Raw genomic sequence first — 24130 nt, 5'->3', positions numbered from 1 at the left:
GGCTGAAGGGTCACTTTTAATTCAATGGGTAGCAAATTAATGTTACAGTCATTCATTCAGAAAGCTTGTAATTCCCCAGCTTTTTCTTTTTCCCCAAGCTCTCCTGCCCCCTCCCTGTCTCTGTTAGAATATAAGAGCCCAAAGTATCCATCTCTGTGTGTATAATAATAATAAAAAGCTAAACTAAAGTGAAAAGATGCTGAGGGGATTGAATAGAGGAGGGCATGAGTAAGACAGGCCACGTGATGGAGGAACCAAGGCCTTGCTAGCATGAGCTGTCACTACAAATCAAGGGCAGCTCATCTCAAACTCACTCTTAATGATTTCAGGGAAGAGCAAGAACACACATGCACACACAGAGACACAGACACAGACACAGACACACACACACACACACACCCCGAGTGCAGTCAGAACAGCCATCCAGGACATCCTGCAGCTTCAGGATGCTGGCCTCGCCTAAGACTACTTCAGTGCACAAGAGACCACCTTCACGTACACAAGGGAGTAGGAGGGGTCATAGACAGAAGAGTCAAACAGTACCAAAAGAAGAGGGCACATTTGGTAATTCCAGGGCAGGAGGGGAAAGCAGCTAATCAAGATTAAATCACTTTGGATATAGATGAAAGAGGTTGAATGAGAAGCAATGAAAAAGAGACTTTTTCAGGATGTTAATAGAACACCTGTCATTTCCAGTAGAAGCCAAAGAAATTCCCTGGAATTACCATAGGAATTACCCAACTATATCTCTTACTGTAAACTAAACTAGAGCAGTCACTTGTAGGCAGCTTCTTACGAAGTCAGGTATCCTATCTGTGCCAGGCTAATCAGTGCCTCTGAGATAGTGTTACAAAGGGAAGAAACAAGCATTGGAGAACCCCCAGTATCTGTTAACAATAGGAAATTACTTGGCGTGTGCATTCTCTTCTTTTCCATGGCATAGAAGAAATAGAAGGATATTTAACAGAGATTCTGAGCTAGTCATAACACTCCCCTGCCTTCAAACAGCATTGTTCCTTCCACTTTCTTTCCAAAGCACTACACTCTGTAGAATCCAGACATCAGAGCTGAACTAGGTCTATTATTTCACCTCGCATCTGACCTTGCAGCATTTCTCTTGACCTTTACTGAAGCCTGTTTTTGCAGCTTCCACAACTACAATGTGGAATCTAATGAGAGATTTGAGTTAAACATTTATATTTCTGTAAATGTTTACAGATGTTTTCTGTCACTTAAATTGCTACCCCTCTTTCTCTTCTTTATCGCTTTACTTCTCATTGTATGCTCTTAAGTAAGTCATGTACAGTTCTTCTCTATCCCTTACTCTTTATATATGCTTGTAAGGAATAACACATGCTCACTCTCTTATTGTGAATAGTTAGCTGAATTGTATGCCTATATGCATGTGGCTTTCTCCAGCTGCCTCTGTAAGTCAGTCCTTGTAAAGAATACTTACAGAAATTCAGAGTTCACCTGGTGTTATTTTCCTTTTCCCCCCATATATAAGCCTTCCGTATCCCATCCATCAATCTGACAGGCTCTTCAAACCTTTAATCTCTCCCTTCCCTTGTCTGCTCACACAAGCCATTAGTATTTTAGGTCCTAGTCAACCCTGTGGCTTAGTTTCTAGCTACATGCATCACAACATCTTTGTTAACACTGTAAGACATATTCTAATACTACCATGTGAAAGCAAAAAAAAAAAAAAAAAAAAAAAAAAAAAAAAAAAAATCCTCATTTCCTATTGACAGGAGAACAATATTCCAAGATCATCTATCAGAATGGTGAGGCTGAAAAGGTGAGAATAAGTAAATTCATGGCTGGTAGAAGAACCCAGAACAACTTTAGTAGACAGTAATGTTGACTCTATTTCTGGATCCTTTATCAAACTTCTGACTAACACATCCCCATCAGTTGTGAAAATTGTAGTTTTCATATCTATTTATGACCCAAAGGCCTGTACTGTATGAATACATGCCATGCCAGGGTCAGATGTATTTCAATGATGACTAAATGTGAACATTGTTTTTTTGTCATACAGTGTCTATCTGTCTCTTTATCTTCAGCCTCCTTACTTTGATACACAGTCGGGCAAAGGCGGACAGATTTGATGAATCACTCAATACCCACTTGTTAAAGTGCAATGCAATATGAATCGAAACAAAGAGGATGGGAGATGTTGTACAGGAACAAGAGAGCATGGAAAAACAAAGTGACTGAAAGAATATAAAGGTAAGGAAGAAAAGTAAAGTTAATGGGGAAAAAATGCTAGAAAGAGCAAGTGAAGTATGAAAACACAAAATAGAGAAGAGTAGAAGATAAAGAAGATGGAGAGGAGATGAAAAGGTGAAGAAATACTCTCTAAGTGCTGTGGAAAGCTGATGCTTACAAAACCTCCTTCAAGTTAGTGTCCCTTGTCTCGTACAACAAAGCAACATGCTTTGTCTGACCCACAGGACATCTCCCATTGCTCTCTCCTTCAGGGAACCTTCTGCTTTGACAACTCCTGTCCATGCATAATCATATCAGCTGCTAAATCTACTCAGTTTCTCTGTCAAGAGGAAAGAAGGAAAGCCAGTTCAAGGGAAAGCAGGAGAGAGAAGGGCAGAGGTAAAACCATGGAAATGGCAGGGCAAGATAAAAAAAGGCACAACACACAAGCAAGGAGGCAAAGTTGCAGGATGTGAAAGACCAAAGCAAATAATATGAGACATAGCGGTGGAAAAAATGGGACTCAGAAAAAGGGGTCTCCTCACCTGACTGGCTGGTGCTAACATTGATGGTTGCATAGTGTGGTGCTTCCGAACTCAACTCAGTCACCAAGTTGACAGCCTGGATCTCAAAGGTGTATTGCACACGGGCCAACAGGTTGGAGACTTGCACACGACTTTCCGTCAGGCCCACCTGGCGTGGTTCAAATTGTACACTGTCCCCACAGCGCACACATGGCCCTGGAGACCCAGCTGGGCACACTTTGCAGATAACATTGAAGAAAACATCCTTGCGGCCACCCAGGTCCTTGGGGAGGCGCCAGGTCAGAAGTACGTTGGAGCCAACAATTTCATAACTAAGATCACGGGGAGCTGAGGGAATGCCTAAAAGACAGAATGAAAGATCAAAATCCTATGAAAGAATGGGACCATATTTTGAGGCAAGAGAAGATAAAGTAGTAGAAAAAGAACAGAAGTTGCTACTGCTTCTCATTCTTGCTCTTCTCCAACTGTTTCTCAGAAGAAGACTAGGAAAATCTTTGCTACACTGAATATAAAATTAGAGACAAGGAGGAGCTACTGTACTATCACATTTTAAAGACACAAAATGGACAAGAAGGGTCATTTGTTTCAAGGGCATGGCTTTTATTTTTCCCTTAAAGAAATGCCAATAGCTAGGGAATTTCCAAATCTTTCAAAGTTTTAGTTTTGCACAAGTAAGATTTCTCCCTGTGGAGACCTCTAAAAATCTCATTTGTACCTAACACATCAGACTTCAGTGAGCCTGTTGCAACTATTGCAGAAGCTGAGCAGCACTTTCCCTATGATTATTCTTGCCATCAGCCATATTCCTAAGTGGCATCGAGAGTAATAGCTGAGAGCAGAAAAAATGCCTATTCTGTGTGTCCAACACTTGTCTTGCTGGCACACAGATAGCGAAGAGATGGAGGAACAGGCACAGGGGTAAGAAGATGGCATGGGGATGAGAGTGGGACAAGATACTGGAAGTTTAGAAAGAAAGGCTCAAAAAGGTAAAACCAAAACAAAACAAAATGAAAAAGCAGCAGTCTGGCACTGCTTAACCTTGGCATGGAGGCAAGGCAAGACTGGAAGGGGCAGAGAGGCTGGGCTTAGTAGCAGGGAGGGGCAAAGGAAACATGAACAGAACATTTCCCTCCAGAAGCTAAAAGGAAATCCAAGAATGCTCATTCTCACTATTCCTGCAGGTAAAGCCTCTTTTCTGCCTACTGCTGATCAATGTTATGGATGACATCCTCTATTACTGCAAGCAGAGGAGGTCTTTGTGGGGGATCTCTCAGGCTGCAATCTACTCAATTCCTGGAGCATTTGAGTATTTTCACTTGCTATAAGTTCTTGGGGACTCTTTACTTCCAATGTTGCTAAAAAAATGTTGTAAAAACTGCACACAGAAGACTGTTAAAAAGAAATGAAAAGTAATATTTACAAGATCAAGCATTTGGTTGTTAGGGAATGCCAGAATTAAGCTTGCCTTTGTGAGCTTAACTGTGCACTTGGCATTTGCACCATGATTCAGTTTTTCATTGCATAATCATGTACTGGGTTTTCCTGAGGGTTCTTACCACAGTAAATGCAAAGGTTAAATAACTGGTCAAGAAGTAAATCAGTGCTGTGAAATAAAGATATTACAACTTGCTTGATGATGCTGAAGATGGATTCTGTGCACTATATAGGCTATACAAAGCAAGGGACTACAGAAAAGAAAATGATCGTATATCTGAATTTCTGAGCACCTAACTTTGCAGCCATAATGTGATTGCAAGTTGCTTTAAGAAGTGGATTCTTTCTCTGTCACTTCCATGAAGTTGATAGGTAATGTTGGATGTATTATTTAAACTAGATTTTTGAGTACTAATCACATACCCTATTTCATTTTCTGGGAATAACTCTGAAGCTATTCCTTCCTGACCAATTAAGGTTTTGAGAAAGTACCTTTATTATGAAGAAGTCATAACTGATGAGGATCAAAGATAAGCCAATGAGAAAATTAGTAATTTCCTATAAATATAGTTCAGAGAAGAATTTGAATTCTGTCCAGTAAATAAGTTCTTCACACCTTCAATAGCAAAGAAAAAAAAACATTGGTCAACTCCTTTAGTGAAATATACTTGTCCTGTATATGAAATGAGATTAAAATTTTGTGAGAAAATTAATACATTTTTCTCTCATCAAAAGTTGCATCTTAACTTTGACATGAACTTATTTAAGCCTGCATGAGCTTTTTTAAATTTGGCCTTTTCCATTTTGAGTGTTTGATATTGCAACACCACAGCGTTTCTCAAACACAGTGCCACCAATGTATCAGCATTGTAAATAGCACACGAGAGCACTTCTGTCTTTTCATCTTCATTTACTAAGTGGATATACCCTATTGTTAGCTGGAGATGCAAATGGAAGTTTTGCTCTCATTTATCAAGGACCTTGAGAAAGGATGAGTCAGAACTCCCTGCCATCTTAACAGGCACATTCCTTATCATCAACCACCTTCCTCCTTGCTTTCAAACACTCTATCCAAATACTTACCAGTGCAGGGAGCATCAGAAGTGTCAGAAGCAGATCGATAGTAGTGGTTCTGACAAACACATTCACTCGATCCTGGCACTGGAGCATGGCTGTGGGCAGGACACTGGTGGCATGGATCATCTCCCACAGATACTTTAAAGAAACCAATGGAGCAGGCTAAGAGGAAGAAAATGAGATGGGTAAGAGCAGGAAACTCATTAATTCAAATTTCACAAGGAATGTGATCTTATTTACATTTAATTCATGCTTCTGATGTTGGGAGAACTACTCACACAGAGTAGCTACTAAGGTCTGTTTATGACAGTAACTTTATGACAGTATAGATGACATTAGCTCTGGGCTAGAGGATGCACTGTTACAATTGCAAAACCTTTTTTTTATTATTCTATAGAAGGCAACAAGTGCTTAAACTGATTCACTGGCAGATGAAAAGGGATCAGTCCAAAGAAGCAACTTTGGCAGTTTGAAGTATTTGTCTTCTTATTACTCATCAAAAAACATTAGTATCGGAGAAGGCAAGGAGCACAGTCATGGGATTTATCTTAAACCAGTCATAACATTTACAACCGTTATCCACACCTCCTTCTCCCCACCCAACAGAGCCACAAATTTTTTATGCTGTTTTAGACAACTTCATTGCTGAAGGTAATGTAAACTACTACAACAGATTTTGCATCAAAATGAAAAAATGAAGAGGCAGCATTCAGCAGTCCTCTTGTTTCCCCCTAGGTCTGGAAACTTCCCAGATACGGGATTATAATATATAGAAGCCTCTTAAAAATGAAGAATTTCGAATTGCAGACACTAAAACTCCACAGTCTTACTAACACCATATCACATTCAAAGGTAAGTAAGTCCACCTCTCCCAAACCTACACATTATTTCCTTGTTTACAAATTTAGTACTGACTAACAGACTGAAAACTTGCTCCTCAAGAAATTTGCTATGCTATCTAAATGGGACTGGGGAAAGCTCTGATTTCAAAGCCCATCCTGTATTTTTTTGATGCATACTGTGGACATGGTAGGGACACTTAACTTCCACTTACCAAGGTAGACTCTGGGGAATGGTTTTGCTTCTTCATTCAATCCTACAGCCTGACATCAAGTTGGTCAATGACCTTGCTGCTAGCCACAGTAATGAAAACACACAAATGAGCAGATGATCATAATGCATGCAGTTTGTGTCATGCTAAACAGAATTTTTTAGAAGAAACAGACCTTTTCCCCATGGTGTAAAAACATGTTGGCCTACAAAGGTACTATTGAGAGAATTCAAGTAGATTCAGCCCTAGCCTGCAAATCACATGGAAAGCTGGGCAAAGCTGTGAATGAAGAAGGGTGTTTTTTTTTTTGTTTGTTTGCTATTTATTAAACAACACTTATTTAAAAATAAACGTAATTGTTTACTTTGAAGACTTCTCATGACCTGCTGTGAAGCTTGGGAATGCAGTGATGAGGTCTGCCAGGATGACACACTGTTGAGGGTCATGCAGAAGTATTAAGCAAATACACAATGTTGTAGATTATATATAGTGGAATGAATACACCAATAGCACCACTGTCTCAGTGAAGAAAGACATTTTTTCTGAGGCAGAGCACGTGTACTGCTTAAAAGGTCATGCAAGATTTCATTAGTGCTGTGGACAACCACTCCAAATGACCAGAAGCATTCAACAACTGCTAACAGAAACAAATCAACCAACCAATGCAGCAAGAATACAGATTTATGTCTGGGGACATGGTGTCTGCTAACGGAGAACACTGGTATCTGCTCATATCACAGATGCTGTACAATAGTACAGAGATAACACTTCGGAAAAGGTGCTTACATAACAAATACTAGAGATCAAATACGTAAAATCATTCTTTTGGATTTGCCTGACTAAATCTAATTTCTGCACCCATGCATTGTGCCTACCATCAGATATTAATAGCTGTTTCATACAGGCAAAAACAGGTTACTACTGCTTCTTCTGTCACTGCATAGTGTGGCATGCTCTTCAAGCAACCACAGTTATGTGGTTTCTAGCTATCTGTCCCCTCTCCTAGTCCCTGAGGCAGCAACTGTTCCTGAATGCAATCCTGGAAATGTAAATTTAGAGAATGAGGAATCTGTTATTTAAGCTGAAGAACAATACCAACATGAAAACAAATGTATTATTCAAATGTTTGAATAAGAAGACCATTTGTACCTATTAAAGTAGCAGGCTTACAAGAAAGCCTTTAAATATAAGCAGATAAAAAAAATCTTTAACAACTTTTAAGATTGAACTTTTCTGAAACTGACTGTTTTGAAGTGATTTTGTGATCTGATTGCTTTTGAGAGAAAAATACTAGACTTAATTCAAAAGAACCTGTAGTGTCTCTAGATCCCAGTACTCCCTTGTCCTATACTTTGCTCTCTGCAAACTGACTAGAGAGAAAGCTTGAATGAAATCTACAAAAGAATATAATGCTACAGTCTAATGAACTTCTCATGTCTGGATAATTGCCCTACTTTTCCCTGGTGGTCTCTCTTGTGCTCATGTGTCTTTCCTGTCCCATGAAAACTAAGAAGTTTGAAGAACAAGAATCTGGACATGTGGAGCTTTAGGATAAAGGTTCCATTCCTACTGTAATTATGAAATTCTCAATGCTTATATATAGTAGTGATAGCCCTTGACACTTTGGGTCCGTAAGATTCATTGCATTCTTTATAGTGATGATTAACTTGACTTCTGTGGAATTCGATAAGTTAGAAACAGCCATCAATTCTGAATAAAGCTGAATTTTAAAATGTAATTAGTAGGTGACATTTTGTCCTTGAAAGTTCTTAGTCATGCAGTAGCTTTCTAAACCAAAAAGCAGGGAAATGCTTTAGCCCATAAGAAGAGTGTGAAGCAGCCACACAGGCTGACCTATAAGCAGCTGGAATCCCACTGCAGATGAGTAAAGTTGAAAAACAAAATGACAAGGCAGCCTCTTTTCACCATCAAACACAATGTCACTAATATGTATCTATCCTGGCATGTTCCTTGCCTTTTGGGAGGAGAGGTGGAATTTCTGCCATTTTGGGTACCATGTTGCTCCTCAGTGACTCAAATAATGAGATGAAAGAGGGGTTCACACAATGAACCCAAGTCTCCACTTGGCTGTACCACTTTTACAAGGTGATACAAAGTAAGTTGTTGAGTCAAGCACATAGAAACATTGACTATGATGGCTAAGTTGTTTTCTGATAAAAAAAATCTAAAATGTTAAGTTATTGCACAATATAAAGAAAAAAATGGGTGCTACAAAGATGTGTAAGAAACAATCAAGAGGGCAGACAAAGATAACAGTATGCAGTGTTTTATATACCCCACTTATTCAGAACACCATCAAGCATCTTTCACAGAAGACCACGTGGATCTCTGGCTTAAGATGCTTATTCTGTAGACTCTGGTCAGGAGTCCAATAGCCAACAAATCTGCATTGACATGTGCTGGAATGTTTCAGAGATAACACCAACTTAAAATCAAAATGGGCAGTCAACACCTTTCAGAACTGTGCTTTTTTAGTTTTTGTTTTTATTTTTCCAACTGCCCTAGCTCTGGTTGACCACTATCTCAGTAACATTCACTTCAGAGTGAAGGCTACTTTCACAACCAAAAAGTCAGAGAAGGAAAGGAGGAAAAGAGGAGGAACAAAAAACTGGGAGGGAGAAGTGTATAATATTTGTATTTTATTTGTTCACTCTTTTTTTGGTATTTTAAGTGAAAGTGGAGACAACCATTAGGAAAAGGGCCTCACAGTAAAACCATCTCAGACTGATCCCTAAGATTAAGACAGTAATTTGGGAGTAATTAGTAACAATTCATTCTATTCTCATGCTTACTTGAAAAGGAGCTATAATCCTTTCTTCAGATATTTTTAGACAGCATTGAGGACAGAATGAGGAGGTACAGGTAAAATAAAATACAAAGAGTCTGTGTCATTTAATCTAGATGAAAATCTCCATCAGTCTCTAGAAATTTGTTTAGGTGATACCATCAATCATTTGAATGCTTTCTAAAGAAACTATTACCAGTACAGCTAAATGCTTCACAGTAAAGATATTTTTGACAGATTTTCCTTATTTACCTCAAAACCATTCAAATTCATAGTATCTGCAGTGTGAATGCAAAAGTACTGAAGGTATCCCAGAGAGCCCTCCTAAACCCAGGCCTGCACGCTGCCTATTAAGACAGGCTTTGTTTGCCACATAGAACAAATTCACATCTTGCAAAGCACAGATAGTGGGGAATCACACTATTTTGCCTTTGTTGATTTAGATTCTTCATATATTAAGCAAATACATACAGACATTAGAAATCACATTAATATTTGTTATTTGTGGTGTCTACATTAAATCAAATCTTAAGAGAAAGGAAATACGCTTTGTATGAGCTAAGTTGGTCAAGCCCTAAGTCAGTATTTTTGCTATTTAATGCTAAATCAGAAGGAAGTCTGTGGCCCTCTGTGAAAGATGCTGAACACAGACTCTATGGTGCCATATATCCATGACTGCCACACTTGGAACTTGGAATTGTCCTAGGCACGGGCAATTGAAACTATCTGGATCTTTGTGATTCTGGCTGCCCCATCACCAGAGATTCCACCATATATATCTGGCTGTGGAAGTAGAAGGAACAGTGAAACGGAAAGCTCTTGCTGCTACGTTACACTGCATTTCAGACTTCAGAAGCAAAATGAGAAAGGGAATAGCAGATCCTCTCTGAGGGAGGTACCTGAGAAAGGAGTTCAAAGGAGACAGAGAGAAAACCAGTAGAACAGAGACGCACCTGTCTAGTTCAGCCTATAAGACAGAAGTGGAAGCTGGAATCCAGAGCAACTTAGGAAGAGAGATCTCTTCAAAATGATTATTTTTCTATTGCCTAGTGACATAAATTAATCACTACCCTGTTCCACATGAGTCTGTGAGCTCATGCTAGTAATTCCAGAAGGGCTGGCAAAAACAGAGAAAGGATCAGGCTTGAAATTCCCACTTTTGCCCCTTCCCCTGAATGTCTTCTTCCTACAGTCAAGAGGAAAAGTATCAAAATTGAATTACACTGCATAGCACAAGCAAATTCATTTGTAGAGATTAAACATGATTCACAGGCATGCCATCTTCCCCACCTTCCTAAAAAAATAAAAAGAAGGAAAAAAGAGGCTGATGCAAAATTTCTAGCTACTTAGCAAGTTTGATGATGAAAGTGAGACTTTAGCAATATAGTGATTTCCATGTAGCCAAAGAATAGTGTCCATGGGCAGGGGCAGCAGCTGTCACATACCTTCTGCCTCCACCTAAACACTGACCCTTGCTGAAGAGATGCTGTCTCTGCATCCAGTCAGAGAGCTAGTTACGTGCATGAGCACATCTATCCCTCTTCAAAACTGCATAAAAGTCTACTAGCTCATTGCACTCAGAACTGTAGGACTAGCCCACAGACTGCAAAAATAATTGTTTCCATGAGGCAGAGCATTTTTGGCATTCCCTCAATCCAGTCGCTCTATAAATAGGATACCAAAGGTTAAGTTGAAGGAAATGAGAAAAAAATCTACTAGCAATTTAAATATTTAAAAGCTATCACCTTCCAGTACAGCAGTTACAGTTACACACACACAGAGTCTAGCTCAACTTCTTTCTGCAGGATCCCTTATTCTACATCATAACAAGATTTTTAGTTTTTGTTTGCCTTACATTTCCTTCTTAATACAGATCATGGCACCACATTTACTTACTGTGGCACTAAAACCTCTGCTCTGTGTTCCCTGGAGACAGTCATGAGGAACCCTGAAGCTGGAGGGAACCTACCTTCCTCATCAGAACTAGCATGTTTTCCTTTAGTGAATCTCAACATCTTGGGACCATCCCAGAGAAAGTTTTAATGGGAGCAGCTTCTCCACCACTGCACACTTGCAGAACAACTTCACACAGAACACTAGCACCAGTTAAGCCTTGTCACTGGGGATAGCATGATTTGGTCATTCCCCAGGCACCAGTACCTTCTAAGACAGCACAGATTTAGCGCTCACTTATTCACAATATTGAATGCAAGGACAAAGGATTGCAGCGTTAGTACCTCAGGGAGCAAAGCAAGCTGCCACTTCCCATTAAGTCAAGGCTAGTATGAAAGGAGAAGGCAGAGTATGTACTGGGCAAGCGCTTTTCTCTCAGCGTGTCTTGGTCTTGGTCTTCTTTCTTCTTCTTCTTCCTTTTTTTTTTTTTTTTTTTTTTTTTTTTTTTTTTTGTGGATCTTAGCAGGATGTCAAAGTGCCACTATGGCTCTGCTGGCCACAGCTCATCTCGGAGATGCTAACCCACTTTTCCTCAGCTCCACTCTTGAGCCCTATCCCCTACATTGCTCGTGTTTGCCTATTCGTTCACTGGGGACAAATTCCACTCAGCATGCCAGAGGATTGCTTTCTGAAGGATTTTAATAGTGACAAATATTAAAGACAGCACAGAAAAGTCCTGCAATCATGGACTGTGAATGTGATAGGGAGATGAAGAAAATGGAGAAGAGACAGAACAAGAGGCAAGAAAGTCAAGACAGAGGAAGAGACAGAAAGGAAAAAGTAACCGGAAAATAAGGGCAGAGTGGAAAGTTTCTGAGAGCAAAACACAACACAGCAAAGAGAGAAGGACCAAGAAGGATAGACAGAGACTTAAATAGATTTTTTTGTACCCTGAATTGATATTTTAGAGTATGGAACACAAGTAACACTGTGACTTTTTTTGCTTAGATATGATTTGGAAGTGAGCTGGGACATAGCAGGGCATTAAAAGAGCATAAAATATCTCTCTGCTTGACTGAGATAGTGACAAGAACTCTGGGATAAATTTCCTTCCTATACCTCCTTAGGGAAAATACACGTTTTGCTTTTAAAATATGGAGGTTTGTTGGCTGGTAATCAATTCTAAAGCAACAGACTCACATGGGAAAGATGATGGGCTTTGACTAGAGTACAGGAAGCAAAACAGTCCAGCAGCTAAATTGCAAAAGCAGAACGAAGACCAATATGCAAAAATAGAGAGCAAGGGAAGAAATGGCACATCTGAGTAGTTCTTGGTCCTCCAGAAAACCAGATGCATAGGGAAGGCTGCCCAGCTCTTTCACACATATGCATGCTTCCCACAGATACCTTCTCATCACTGAAAATAGCACAAGAGGTTTGGGTAGCAGAGTAAGGGGAAGTGAAGGGTGATTATTGGATGGGATTTAACAGCTTTAATCAGAACATTCTCTTCAAATCACTGATCTGCTTCCATCTGTTACTATATTATGAGGAAGGGCAGAACAGGAATAAAGGACAATCCCATTGGGAGATTTGGTGGAAAGGGGTCTAGAAAGAGCAGAGGGATCTATTAGATTTGATAAAGATTTCACACTCACTAATCTGGAAAAATTCCTCATTTCAGTTGCGCTTATAGGATTAAAAGAAAGAAATTAAGCTCTTCCAGTTATGGGAATATAAAGTGGAGAAGCATTGTTTTTAGGACTGTGTCTACATTCAGTTTTGGGTCCCTCAAGGGTGTTCACAGGATCACAGAATTATTGAGACCATCTAGTCCAACTCCTCTCTCAAGAAGGGTCACCTACTGCATGTTGCCCAAGGCTCTTTCCAGGCAGTTTATGAATATCTCCAAGGATGGAGACTCCACAATCTCCCTGGGTCAACTCTTCCAGTCACCCTCACAATAAAGTTTTTCCTCACTTTTACATGGAACTTCCTGTATTTATGCCAGTTGCCTCTCGTCCTGGGCACCACTGAAAGAATCTGGCCCCATCCTCTTTACATCTTCCCTTCAGATACTTACATACATTGATAAGATCCCCCGTCAGTCTTCTCTTCTCCAGGGTGAAGAGTTCCAACCATCTCAGCTTTTCCTCATATGAGAGATGCTCTAGTCCCTTAATCATTTTAGTAACCCTATGCTGGACTTGCTCCAGTAGCTCCATTTCTCTCTTGTTTTGGTGAGCCCAGAACTGGACACAGCACTCCAGATGTGGCCTCCCCAGGGATGAATAGGCAGGGAGGACTTGCTGGGAACACTCTTCCTAATGCACATCAGGATATCATTGGCCTTCTTAGCCATAGGGACACATTGCGGACTCAAGGTCAACATGTAGTCCACCTGAACCCCCCGGTCCCTCTTCACAGAGCTGCTTTCCAGCTGTTCAGCCCCTAAACTGTACTGGCGCATGGGATTATCCCTCCCTAGGTGCAGGACACTGCACTTCTCTTTATTGAACTTCATGAAGTTCTCCCCTGCTCATTTCTCCAGTCTGTTGAAATCCCTCTGAATGGCAGCACAGCCCTCTGGTGTATCAGCCACTCCCCCAAGTTTTACGTCCTCAGCAAACTTGCTGACGGTGTGTACTTCAGGTCATTGATAAATTGAACAAGACTGGAGCCAATATTGCCCCCTGCTGCTACACGCTTCCAACTAGACTTTGTGTCACTGATCACCACTCTCTGAGCTCTGCGATTCAGCCAGCTTTTAATCCACCACACCACCTGCTTATCTATTCTGCACTTCCTGAGCTTGCCTATGAGGATGTTATGGGAGACAGTGTCAAAAGCCTTACTGAAGACACTACTCTCCCCTCATCTACTGAAACAACTTGCCCAGAGAGGCTGTGGAGATATTCAAAAGAGATCCTTGGAGATATTCAAAAACCCTCTGGATAGAGTACTGGGCAACATGCTCTAAGTGACCCTGCTTGAACAGGGGAGTTGGACTAGAAGATCTCCAGAGGTCCCTTCCAACCTTTCTGTGATTCTATGAACTGGAAAGAGGGATATAGTTTGGCAGTTACAGAAGGAAAGGGCCTAATAGTATAGCATAAATTGGATCTAGAAATGTTTATCTCATGATGCAAGAAGGCATAATTAGTATGCAGAAAACATATCAGAAAAAAGTCTAAATAAATTTTAGATATACTTTCCCTCCCCCCACCACCACAAAACAAGCCAAAAATATATTTACAGTGACAGGAGTAATTGCCCACTGCTGCATGTTACTCCACAGTTACTATTGCCATATATCTTGCATCTTGTTCTGAATGAAGTGGGACTAGCCATAGTTAGAAGCAGGACATGTGAAAGGATAGAGCCCTAGGCTGGTCTAGAGATTCAAAGTTTCTACAGCTGGTCAAGTGGGGAGAGACAGCAGAAAATGAACGAAACACAAGGAGAAAAGACTTTTTTTAAAACAGGAAAGGAGTAGAGCATCAAATCAAATGAATAAGAACTGTTTCTTGCTGAACTGTTCGTAGGAGATCACATAAAATTCATGGAATTAGATGTTGGACATAGGCAGCCTGAATTTCCTGACACAGATGAGAAAAGGGTTCTTAGGTAAAAGAGGGAGAGATGGAGCAATTACTAGCTAGTGTTTTACTGGGAGGAGAACCAGGAAATGGGCTGTGAGAAGAAAAGTGGCAAAATAGCAGAAGAAAGATTTGGGCAGAAAAAGGAGGGAGCAGCAGTAGAGAGCAAACACTGAGTTTAGAAAAAGCAGCAAGTTCCTTGAAAAGCACCAAATGTGTGTGTGTGGGGGGCAGGGCACAGAATAAAGCTAGAGAAGGTGACAAAAGGGAGCAAGAAATTTATATACATATACATATATATATATATATATACACACACACACACACACAATCTAGCACAAAACTGTATTATTACCAACTGCGAGTTACCTTAAAATTAAAGATTTTTTCTCAAAGCATAAAGGCTAAGAGCAGGGTGCTTGTTAAGTTTTAAGAACAGAAGGTTATAGGGGAATCTTACTGCTAACATCTAATATCTAATGGGATAGTATAAAGAAGACAGAGTCAACTACCTCTTGAGGTACATGGTGGTAGCACATGAGGCAATGGACATAAACTGTGATATGATAAATTTTATTCATATATTTGGAAAAAAAAATCATCATGAGAACAGTCAAATACTGGAATAGGTGCTCAAGGAAGTTGTGGGACCTTCCTTCTTGGCAGTAACCAAAACTGAACTAACACAAGTCCTTTGAGTGATCTAATCCAAGCTGGCCCTGTTTTAAGTGTGGGATTAGATCACATGACTTCCACAGGTCCCTTCCAAACAAGATTATTGTATTGTATATGTATTTTATAGAAGCATCCTGTAAGTGATAAAAGTTTGCAAGGTCTTACTGTGCATTTTTTTTACTGATAGTATATGCGTACATTTAACAGGCTATTGAAGCTTATTTTCTGACATAGATCTTAACATTGAATTAATATCATATACTTAAAAAATACTAATAATTTTAACCAGGCTGGTGCAGAAGGAGATCTTTTCACAATACAAAAACAAACATGCAATGAGGGCATTATTGAAGCCCTCATGCAAGTTTGAGGGCTTCCATAATGAGCTCTCAAACATCTGTCTGCACTGTCAATAGTTCCTGCAATTCCCAGTAATACAACTGTGTCTCTACTGCTACCAGAAAGGACCATGTATGGCCACAGGTGAAAGGCGATTTTGTAGAATCTTCTCCAGCTGACTTCTTCACACATCCCTACATCTGAAAAAAAGAGGAACTAATTACAGCTGCTACAGATAACAGGCAGATATATTGCTCCCTCAGGACTCCTAGAACTGTCTAGAGAAAGAAGAGAGGAGAAATGGCTATAGTACTCCAACAAGGGAACAAACACCTCCCCCATTAACCCCACAAGCTAAATAGCTGCCTCCTCTCCACCCTTTATAAACACGGTTCAATCCATTGTGTTTTTCCTACACTCGTGCTATCATCTCTCCCTCAGATATCACAGCTGGATGAAGGCAGAAGTCAGACTCTGAGGTATAGAAACAGCAGGTAAATAGATGAAGAGTAAATGGCAGTCAGTGGTACAGTGACAGGAAATAACACATTTTCAATGATATGAGGTAAAGGACATCCTGGATACTGCTTTGGGCCTAAGGAGAAAGATACTGAACACAGCTGATGGAATTGATTTGAAATTAATTTCTATTTGGGACCTGAGGGGAAAAAGATAAATTCCGTATGATTAATTTAACAGTTTTATTTCAGTGAAGTTTCAAACTAAGAGCTCACCTTACTTCCCTTGGGAATGTCAGCTAGTATTTTATTGATCAGTCTTTCCTTTCCTTTCCTTTTCCCCCCCCTGCATTCTAATTGTTGACATATTTTTAAAAAAGCTTTAGTAATTGTGAATTTTAAGTACCATTTTCAAAAAGTTCGGTAACTTAGAACTTACATCCCATATGACTTCTAGCTAAATGGCTGTGATAAGCAGTTGCCAGTGCATCCCAAGAAACATATTATGCATGGTTTGTGGGCACAGAATCATGGAATTTTCATGTAATGAAACTAGATGGCTTGTGAGAGAGTTAGGGAGAATAGCTTACCAGTCCAGAATTTTGTAAACTAGTGACTTAGAGTGCCTAATCACACAGAACTTTTCACTCCTGGCCCTTTGTGTGAAAAATTCTCACAGTTGCAGGGTACCCTATACCACCATGTACCACCATTACTTCTCTTGGATATTATTTCACTCTTGAATTTAGCTGAGGAAGTTGGCCATATAGGAAGAAGCAGAAGGCAGACTTATGAAACGAATGAAAGAAAGAATATGTTAGCTCATGGTAGGGGCAGGAAAGAAGAAGGCTTTCTATCTGCCCTAAATGCTTCTTCTTAGATTCTTTGTACTAGATAAAGAGGCAACAGCTGGTCCAGGAAGGACTCCACAGGCATCCATATGGTGAGGGGGAGGCAACGCCCACACACTCTTCTACTGAAGAAAAAGACAGGAACTTGTCTCTCCTTCCTATCCCTGGTTCACTCTTCAGTCTTAATATTATTAAGAACAGCTCTGTGTAGGATCTTCAGTAGAGATCTGCCATCAGGCTAGGACTTTTACCCTGTATTTCATAGAGAACAATGTAGCAACTACGTATCACTGTGTCCTCCTGTTCTTAGGAAGAGAGAACATACACAGAGGAGAAGTCCTGAAAAGGATGCCCTACTGAGATAACACAAAGAACACCAACTACCCTAACTGAATGTGTCTCCATTCAGACAGGACAGCAACATGTTTTTAGCAGGAGAATAGATCAGGAATGGAGATCAACAGCCAGAGGAGCTTATGAAAAACACAAGGAGAAAAAATGCCTTCTAGTACTTGAGTTCACTGTTTGGTTGCTGTTGGCTGTTCTAAACTGCTCATGGAAATTCAGGAAGCAACTGATGGAGCATGTTTGGTAGTTTAGTAGATTCTCATTATTTCAGTTACAAACCACAAATTATTTGCCATTCTTACCTATGTCCAGCTCCTGCAAAAATGGGGCTGCAAGGGAATATCAGCTTTCCTTGAACACAACAAAAAGGGGAATCTCCATGAATCTAAAAGATGGATTTTTAAAAAAACTCTGTATTTATTTGCTAAACCTAATTTCTATGTTTTAAGAGCGTTTAAGGCCAGTAGCAAATACTAAACTATTTACTGGCAATTTATTTGGATTGTGGATTAATCATGCAACAGAGGCAGAAAAAGCTACTGCCATCTAGTGCTACCTTAGATCTGGCTGGGCTTGCTATCTCAGGAGCAGCACAGTATGAATGTAGCTGTATTTCTTTCGGGACTACTTTGCATGGTTAGTTATCCAGCTAGCAATATTTGTGTGTGAATAAAACCAAACTTTTATGCCCTTCTAGACTCTAGACCACTGAGAAACATGATGTGGCTTTGAAGTCACATAATTTGTGGCCTCATGAGTGGTGTTGCAGAAGTCAGCCTGTGTCTAGCTGAAATTGTGGTGGGACTCCACAGTGATCCTGGGCTGGATCCATACAATAAAGTATTTTTGCTGTGTTGTCCACAATATCTGCCCTAGCTGCTTCTCCCCATTTTCATACCCAATTATCTAGTGTAGTTGTTATTTTCTCCCAATAACAGTCAAGCAAAAGGGATTTCAGAAATAAATGATACTATAATTTTTCATGATTTTGTTGTTTCAAGGAATTTTTTGCAACAGAATTGTGTTGCTTGGAAAGGCACAACATCACAAATATTTAAAGAGTTATAGCTAGAATAAAAATGTGATTCTATTACAGTAGGAATACATAATACTCATGAACTGAGAGCTGCACTAGTTGCCTGCTATTCCTCAGCAGAATTTAAGATATTTTACCAGTGAAAACAATTAGCTTTAGGAATAGTAAATCTTCCAGTTTTCCATACAATTTCTCATCAAATCTTGAATGTTAAAAGGGAATTCAACTCTTTATTAAAAGCATATAATTTATAATGCTCACATACTGAAAAGAACAATATTTAGGTGCATCATAACAAAGAACAGTGAGACTTAATAATATGATCTGGTGACATACTACTTTCCTTAATAGTTTCTGGTGGTCAGAACATAACCAAAGGTGTTCAAAAGAAGAAACTTTCATTAGATCATCCCACTCCTTTCTCTAGAGGCAATGCAAGACTATTTTTTGCAGTACTTTGCTTAGGGGCTATTTAACCTTTCTTTTAGAAGTTCCAAGAAACATGTTTTCATCCCTTTCCTTGAAAAATAATCTGTACCACTCACGGTGAGAAACTCTTGAATTTTAAACATTTCTATACTGCTGTTTTACGGTGAAACACAGTGCATGTCTACATCTTACAAAATATGCTAGAGAAACCACCAGGATTGATGATGCCATTTCTGTTATTTTTCCAAAAATGTTCCCATGCCAATGCAACAAGCATTAATAAAGATTTCAGTGACTTGTCTCTGTATATTCCCTAAAAGAATACATAAAAGAGGTGCTGCTGAAGCTACTATATGTAGTCAGAAAAACCCAGGTCTGCATACTTAAAATTATTTCATCATTTCCAGCATTCTCCTACCATTTCTTCCAATTTCAAAAAAGGCATTGAAGCTGCAGTTTGACTATACTGAATTATCATTACAAAACGAAATGGTAGCCAACATATTTGCAAAGAGTAGATTAGCATGCACTTTCTTTTTAAATCAGTCTTACTTGAGCAGGACTAAACAAAATGCCATTTGAATTTCTTAACCCAACAAATGATTATTCCTGTCTCAGCAAGAAGCCCAGCACTCAGATTATTATGAGTATTTCAATAAAATCAGAAGTCAAGAAAACAAAAATGCCTGTTGAGCAGTCTAACAATCAAATACAGTAAAAGTTTAAAAGTCCTTTTGGAACATTTTAAAAATGGTGGATTTGTTGTTTTGGCATATACCACTCAGAGGTAGTTAACCCATCTCTGAAAGGAAACACAATAGTATGAAATTCATTTACATGTCCTAGCTGAAATATACCAAGCAGACTTCATATCAGATGAAGGACAAGGCAGAACAGACTTGCAAAAGTGGTGAGAATCACAGAGGCCAATATTATAAAGGAATTTTACAATAGTCTAATGTATGAAATAGAGAAGATGAGGTGGATGACTTTTGTAGGTTGACCTGTTGGAACTTCTTGGCACAAAAGGAGTTACCATCATAAAGGTGTATCTTTGCATAAGAAAGATAATACTTTGAGTACTGCTTTCATTTACACCAGTGATTTTTTTTTGAGATTTTAATAAAGCCCTAATTTCATGCATAAATCCTTATAACACAGAATATCTGTTAGGATGTTTGGAAAAGAACAGTTACTCAGCTATGAGATTTTCTCTGTATTTCAAATGAAATAGGTGGAACTGACTGCTGTCAGAGACACAACAGAACTCTTCCTCACCTGCTAATTCTCATTTTCCATCTGTTTGGCAGCCAGTATCTTTGTTGCAGTGCAGCAAAATATTGTTTTGAACTGAAGTAAACCATATCATCTGGTAGTATGTATATGCTAATTACTCCAGCTGATGAGCTTTGCCAACCTTCAGAAATGAGGACAGAGGAGCATAAAAGGAAAAAAAAAAAAAAAAAGAAAACCTTCATGCAGAGCTGTCTCATGTGCATGTATGTGGCATACGATGCTTTAGAAAACCTCCAAGGACAGAGAATAACATCTAAGGACAGAGACTACACACTGTCTCTGGACACCTATTCCAATGCTTGACTCTCCCCTTTAGGAAGTTTTCTTTCTTATATCCACTTGAAATCTTCAATGTTTCAATTTATGACCAATTTTGATTTATTGTCTTTATTACCCTGCTTTGCACATCAGGAAACAGCTTGCTTCTTAAATCCTGCCTAAGTCTTCTCTAGGCTAAAGTCAGCTCTCCTTGATCTCTCCAGAGAGATCACACGCTCCAGCTCCCAGCCTTCTTGGTGACCCTTTACTTGGCTCTTGCAAGTTCATGAACATTTTTTTTTTCACATTGGAGGCACCAAGCCTAGACACAGTATTCTAGATGTGGTCTAAAAAGGGCCAAGTGATGGGGGAAAAAGCATTTCCCTCAACTTCTGGGCTATGGTTCTGTTGATACAGCCCATGATGCTGTTAGCCTTCTGCCATGGTGTAATGCTGATTAAAATCTAGCTTACTGTCTGCCAGGATTCCTGGGTAGAGCCACTGTCCAGGCAGTGAGCTTCCAGTCTGTATTGGGAGAGCGGAGGGCGCAGCCTGAGTCCCTGCCAGATGCCGGACTTCGCATCTGTCCATATCAAATTTCATTAGGAATTAATGAACAGCTAAATAACTACAATGTCAATGTAAAAAGCTTTTGTAAAGGCATGTCATGCTTTGCAGACCTGTAGAGCTCTTTGAAGGGGTCAAAAGCATTCTGGAAAAGTGTAATCTAGTCAGTGTTGTGTGACTGGAATTTCAGAAAGCTATTGAAAAAGTCTCTCAAAGACTGTTAAGGAAACTAAATGGTCACAGGAATAAGACAGAAGATCCTGGTTGGAAGCTGGGAGTGCTCAACGGGAGTATCATGTCTTGCTCTTGCTTTTTCCTAAACATCTCTTACAGCTATAAACAGAGACAGGGACTGGGCAAAATGGATGTTTTTCAAAGAAATAGGCATGCAGGTTCTAGGACTTTGCAAACTGATGTCAAGATGTACTGCTTGTGATGGCAGACAGAGCAGGAGATTTTGATTTATTTTCTTCCTGAAACACAAAAATAGTTCTCGGTCTCACAGAGCAAAATCAAAGGAAAATAGTCTATAAATTTTCTCTACGGAGTTTCCTTAAGAATAGTTAACCTCAGAGAACTCAGGGGACTTTTTTTATGGTTAGGTAAATGCAAAAATAAACCATAGAAAGTGAGTACATTCAAGCCTGTATTCAGAGTGAACATAATCCACATGGAATCTATTCTCTAGACATCTCTAGACATCCTCTCATTCATATTCTCTCATCCTAATATTCAGAAACAGGAAGATCATAGTCATATGACCTCCTACATCCTAAAGAATGGAACAGGATGGACAATGATGGACACACATTCACTTTACATGAGTTAGTGGGTCTACATTGACTTATTTCTTGTTTGGGGATGATAAACATCTAAAAGTCTAAAAGCCTCTCAGAATTAAATTTAATATTTTATAGACTCTCTATCTTAATTCAGTAGCTGTCCAGCAATTAATAAACAAACCTCAAACCATGCATATGGGAAATCATATGATAAATGCCATATATTTCTGTATGACTAATCAAGATAATACAGAACTGATGATGCTCTTTTCTTTAATCTAGCCCATCTTTATGAAGGATCATGATGACTTACTGAAAGTGAATACAAATTATAATACGTTTTGTAAAAAATAGTCTACTTGTTTTTTATTTATAATGTTACTTTTATGACAAAAAGTCCTTAATAAGTGACACATCATGTAAAGAACAGCAGCAACAACACAAAGTACACGCTTTCTGTTTTGTGCTGATCTAAGTTAAAAATTGCTTTTGGAGGCTAGATCAAATTGTTTCACAGAGGGCCTACTGCCCTAAAGTTTAACTGCAATAGTGTAGAGGATAACTCAGGAAGAAAAGATCTTTTGTGGAAACAGATACAGACATAAAAGGTAAATCAGGCCACACCAATAAGTAATAGGCAGGTCAAGTACATAAGTAGAAGATTGCATACAAAGTTTTTACAGTATATTTGAGCTTTTTTTCCTTAACACTACAAACTGAGAAGATAACAAAGGACATGATCTACTATCAAAAGAATGACTATTGTCCTCTTTCTCTCTCTCAGATGTTCACTGCATGGGATAGTATTCTTTCCTTTGTAATTGCCTGATTTTACAGCTTGAAATTAGTGAAAAAATTCCACTAAATTCAGTTGTATAGGATCATGCCATACAGGCATGTAAAGTAAGTTGGTCTTTTAGAAAGTTCAAGGATGAAACTTTTAAGAGAAGGGTTTTTTTCTTAGTTACAAGAGGCATCCAGGATGCCCAATGTGCTTGAAATATTTAAAGAGCAGAGTAGTAAAAATTATATGAAATCCAGGATTCAGTCAGAAACCAAGCTAAAGCAAAGTTTGGTGGTAATAGGAAAGTCTGCAAACCAGTAAAAGCAAGTGCAAATAAACACGTGATTTCTTAGGGAATTTCTCTAATTCTGCTGTGGAAGTGATTTATTGGCCTGTATAGGAAAGTAAGGAAGAAAGGACATGAGTATCAACCAGTAAGAAGGACAAAATCCAGTTCCCTACAAGTGTGTCCTATTATTTTCAGAGTTTAAAACCAACAAATATATCAATTTTCCATCTCATCAGTAGGATCCATGCAAGCTTAATAGCAACATGATACTTATCCTGCAACTTTAAAAAATGCAAACCTCGCATTAATATTTAAATCAGTTTTCTGAAACACATAAAAGCAAGTACTGCACATGGTAATTGTTTTCTTTACATTGTTATTTTGGAAAAATAATATTTAATAAATGTTATGCATATTTTACTAAACATATTAATTCAAGTCTAGCTTGAGAAGTCATTAATGAACAAATCTACAAGGAGTTAAGATAAACTACAGGTGCCCCAACACGCCATTTCAGGAGCAGAACAACTATACATAAAAACGCCCAACATTTGCTTGTGTTTCAGCTGATAAAAAGCTGAACCAAGTTCTTTAGAGAGTAATAGTTTTGGGATCATTGAAATTGCCCAAGACAAAAACTTTAAAACAGAAAACTACTCCTAAAAGGGTTACTTGAAGAAAGATGTAAGAATATATTATATTTGTAATGTCCTAAGGTTTTACACATTTACCTATGTTTAACCTAAAATACAGAAATAATTACTAAATAAAGCATCTTAAGAAAATATTAAGGTGAATGGACTATTCTCAAGGCAATGGCACAATCTCCAGGTGCAGTTTGTCCCATCTAAAATTCTATCAATCTCTAGCTTGGGGAATGCTTGCTTCATCTGAACAACATCCAAAAAATAAACCAATTATTACCTATTTGATGGTAGATTAAATTGTTGCAGCACTGAAACAAACAAGCTGGAGTTCAGAAATGCTTAGTATATCACAGCTTCAAAAGAAATGCCAGATGATGATTGAATATTTAGGTACCATAACATGAGTTTAAGAATCTCATTTTAGGTACTTTTTTTTTTTCTTTTTTCCCAGGAAGTTGCTATACTAAACACAGTGCACTGAAATCAAACAAATAAAAATCTTAATCCGACTTTCTCCTGTTATGTTTTCTTGAAAGCATTAAAGAGTAACAAGACCCAAAGGCTTTGCTAGGAAAAATTCAATTATGTGAACAAAGAAAAATACAATTAATGTGTCTATCAAAAGGACATAATGAAAAATAAAATGGAAACACCAAAAATATTTGGAGGATCAGAACTCTGAAGTGAAAGATGTGCTTTTTAGGAAAGACAGGACAGGAAGGCGAGGTGGTGGAGTTGCTCTTTATGTGAGAGCA

At 38.8% G+C, this 24130-nt stretch overlaps 1 protein-coding gene across 1 annotated transcript in view; it reads right to left on the bottom strand.

Moving 5' to 3' along the window:
- EPHB6 (EPH receptor B6) overlaps positions 1–24130 on the bottom strand; it is a 75125-nt gene that overhangs the window by 19054 nt on the left and 31941 nt on the right. The window contains exons 5-6 of the mRNA XM_062593836.1: positions 5274–5429; positions 2757–3095 (exon numbers count right to left, since the gene is read on the bottom strand). Coding sequence (XP_062449820.1) covers positions 2757–3095; positions 5274–5429 — 495 coding nt within the window. The remainder of the gene's footprint in view (positions 1–2756; positions 3096–5273; positions 5430–24130) is intronic.

This window comes from Rhea pennata, chromosome 1 (genome assembly GCF_028389875.1).
Source record: "Rhea pennata isolate bPtePen1 chromosome 1, bPtePen1.pri, whole genome shotgun sequence".
In the NCBI taxonomy this organism is placed as follows: Eukaryota; Metazoa; Chordata; class Aves; order Rheiformes; family Rheidae; genus Rhea; species Rhea pennata.
The sequence above is the reverse complement of the archived record's forward strand: the minus strand, read 5'-3'. Positions and strand labels throughout refer to the sequence as shown.